This window comes from Festucalex cinctus, chromosome 5, assembly GCF_051991245.1.
Source record: "Festucalex cinctus isolate MCC-2025b chromosome 5, RoL_Fcin_1.0, whole genome shotgun sequence".
Taxonomy (NCBI): Eukaryota; Metazoa; Chordata; class Actinopteri; order Syngnathiformes; family Syngnathidae; genus Festucalex; species Festucalex cinctus.
The window spans coordinates 13,203,103-13,204,645 of NC_135415.1; the positions used below are offsets into that span (position 1 = coordinate 13,203,103).

The 1,543-nt window shown below is 37.0% G+C and overlaps 1 protein-coding gene across 1 annotated transcript in view; it reads left to right on the forward strand.

Annotated features, from left to right (window-relative positions):
* The window catches only part of slc2a8 (solute carrier family 2 member 8), a 10,404-nt gene extending 9,384 nt beyond the window's left edge, over nt 1-1,020 (forward strand). Inside the window, exons 9-10 of the mRNA XM_077521763.1 lie at nt 1-66; nt 205-1,020. The exon at nt 1-66 is cut by the window's left edge and continues 80 nt beyond it. Of these exons, the coding sequence (XP_077377889.1) occupies nt 1-66; nt 205-351 (213 nt within the window). The 3' untranslated portion in view covers nt 352-1,020. The remainder of the gene's footprint in view (nt 67-204) is intronic.
* Nucleotides 1,021-1,543: the final 523 nt, after the last annotated feature.

Here is a 1,543-nt window from a genome sequence, read left to right on the forward strand (position 1 = left end):
TCCGTGTGTGTGCTGACCAACTGGGGCATGGCTTTCATCATCACCAAGAGCTTCCAGGACATGATGGTCAGCTCCTTAAATAAAACATACCTTCTTCACAATCAACAGTCCACCCTGCCAAGCACAAGAAAATGTTGAACATGTTCAAAAGTTCCTTGTGACAAGGAAAAACATTTTGTAAAGTGCTCTTCTGTTCCCTTTCAGCATCTTTTCACCAGTGCGGGGACTTTCTGGCTCTTCTCGTGCATGTGCCTGCTCAGCGTGGTTTTCACCGTCGTATTCCTGCCGGAAACCAAAGGCCAGACGTTGGAGCAGATCGAGGCCAACTTTCAGGGAACGGCGGGACCGTGATGGCTTCCAGAAACCTCATAAAAACAATGCAAATGTTCTTATAATTGTCTCCAACGCACAAAACCGCAAGCTCACTGGGAGGAGGGGTCATGGCTCACTACTGTTGGGAAAAATGGATTGCTCATTTTTTTTGTTTATAAATGAAGGTAGAATCTTTTGCACTACTTGTCTCAGGCAATTTAATTTTTTGCAATGAATATAAACCGTTCAAAGACGACACGTGTTTATTTCTGAAAGAAACTGATGAAAATGTGATTGAAGGATTCCACACAGCCCCTAATGGTGGGCAAAGTTTTCCTCAATTGTTGTTATTAATCAGTGAATTAGCCGTTTATTTGTAATGCAAATTAAGCCATAAATGGCTCGTCAAGAATTTACAGTATCAAGAGGCCTGCAATATTTGTTGAATGGATATAGCTGTTTGTTTGTTTGTTTTTTTGTCTTAAAATTGGTTACTTATGTTTTCTTCAGATTTTATTCATTTCTCTGGTTAAATTGGCATAATTGTTGTCAGTTAAAATTGAAAAAAAAAAGTAGATTTTTACATATGTAAACCTTTTGATGGCTAATAGCATTTATTGTATAATTATTTCATTAATAAGGGTGCAAAATTTTGCTCGTCCCTAAATAAGATTTAGCCTGATAAATAATAAAATTGCAACACATCAATGCATGTTTTGTTTTGTAATTGCATGTCACTATTCAATTATTTTTGGTACGCATGTACAGTATGTACTTAACGTCACGTGTATTATATAACACATTTTAGCGGATTAGGATGAAATTCAATTCAATGACGCTTTTTTTCTGGGTGTGCGTGTTGGACTAAAATTGAAAATAAGTGTTTTCATTGGATATACAGGGAAAAAAACGTTTGACAAAATGCGATGTACGTGCAGGTGACAGATAAATACAATAATAAGTAGGAAAAATTAAAGGTTGTTCAAATTTAGAGTTTCCGCTTTGACGTCATTTCCGATTTCAAAGTAAAATGAAAAATGTACGACGGCGGAGCCTATCTACTAGATATTGGTGCTAAGTATAACTCAGTCCACTAATAATTTATTATATGATAAAAGCATCATTTTATTCGAATTTGTCCTCGGAGGAGCGATAGCTTTCTGGTTCGAGACTTATTTTGATAAAGCCAAGACTGGACTTCCCATTAGGCGGCCAGACGTGACGTAAAGAC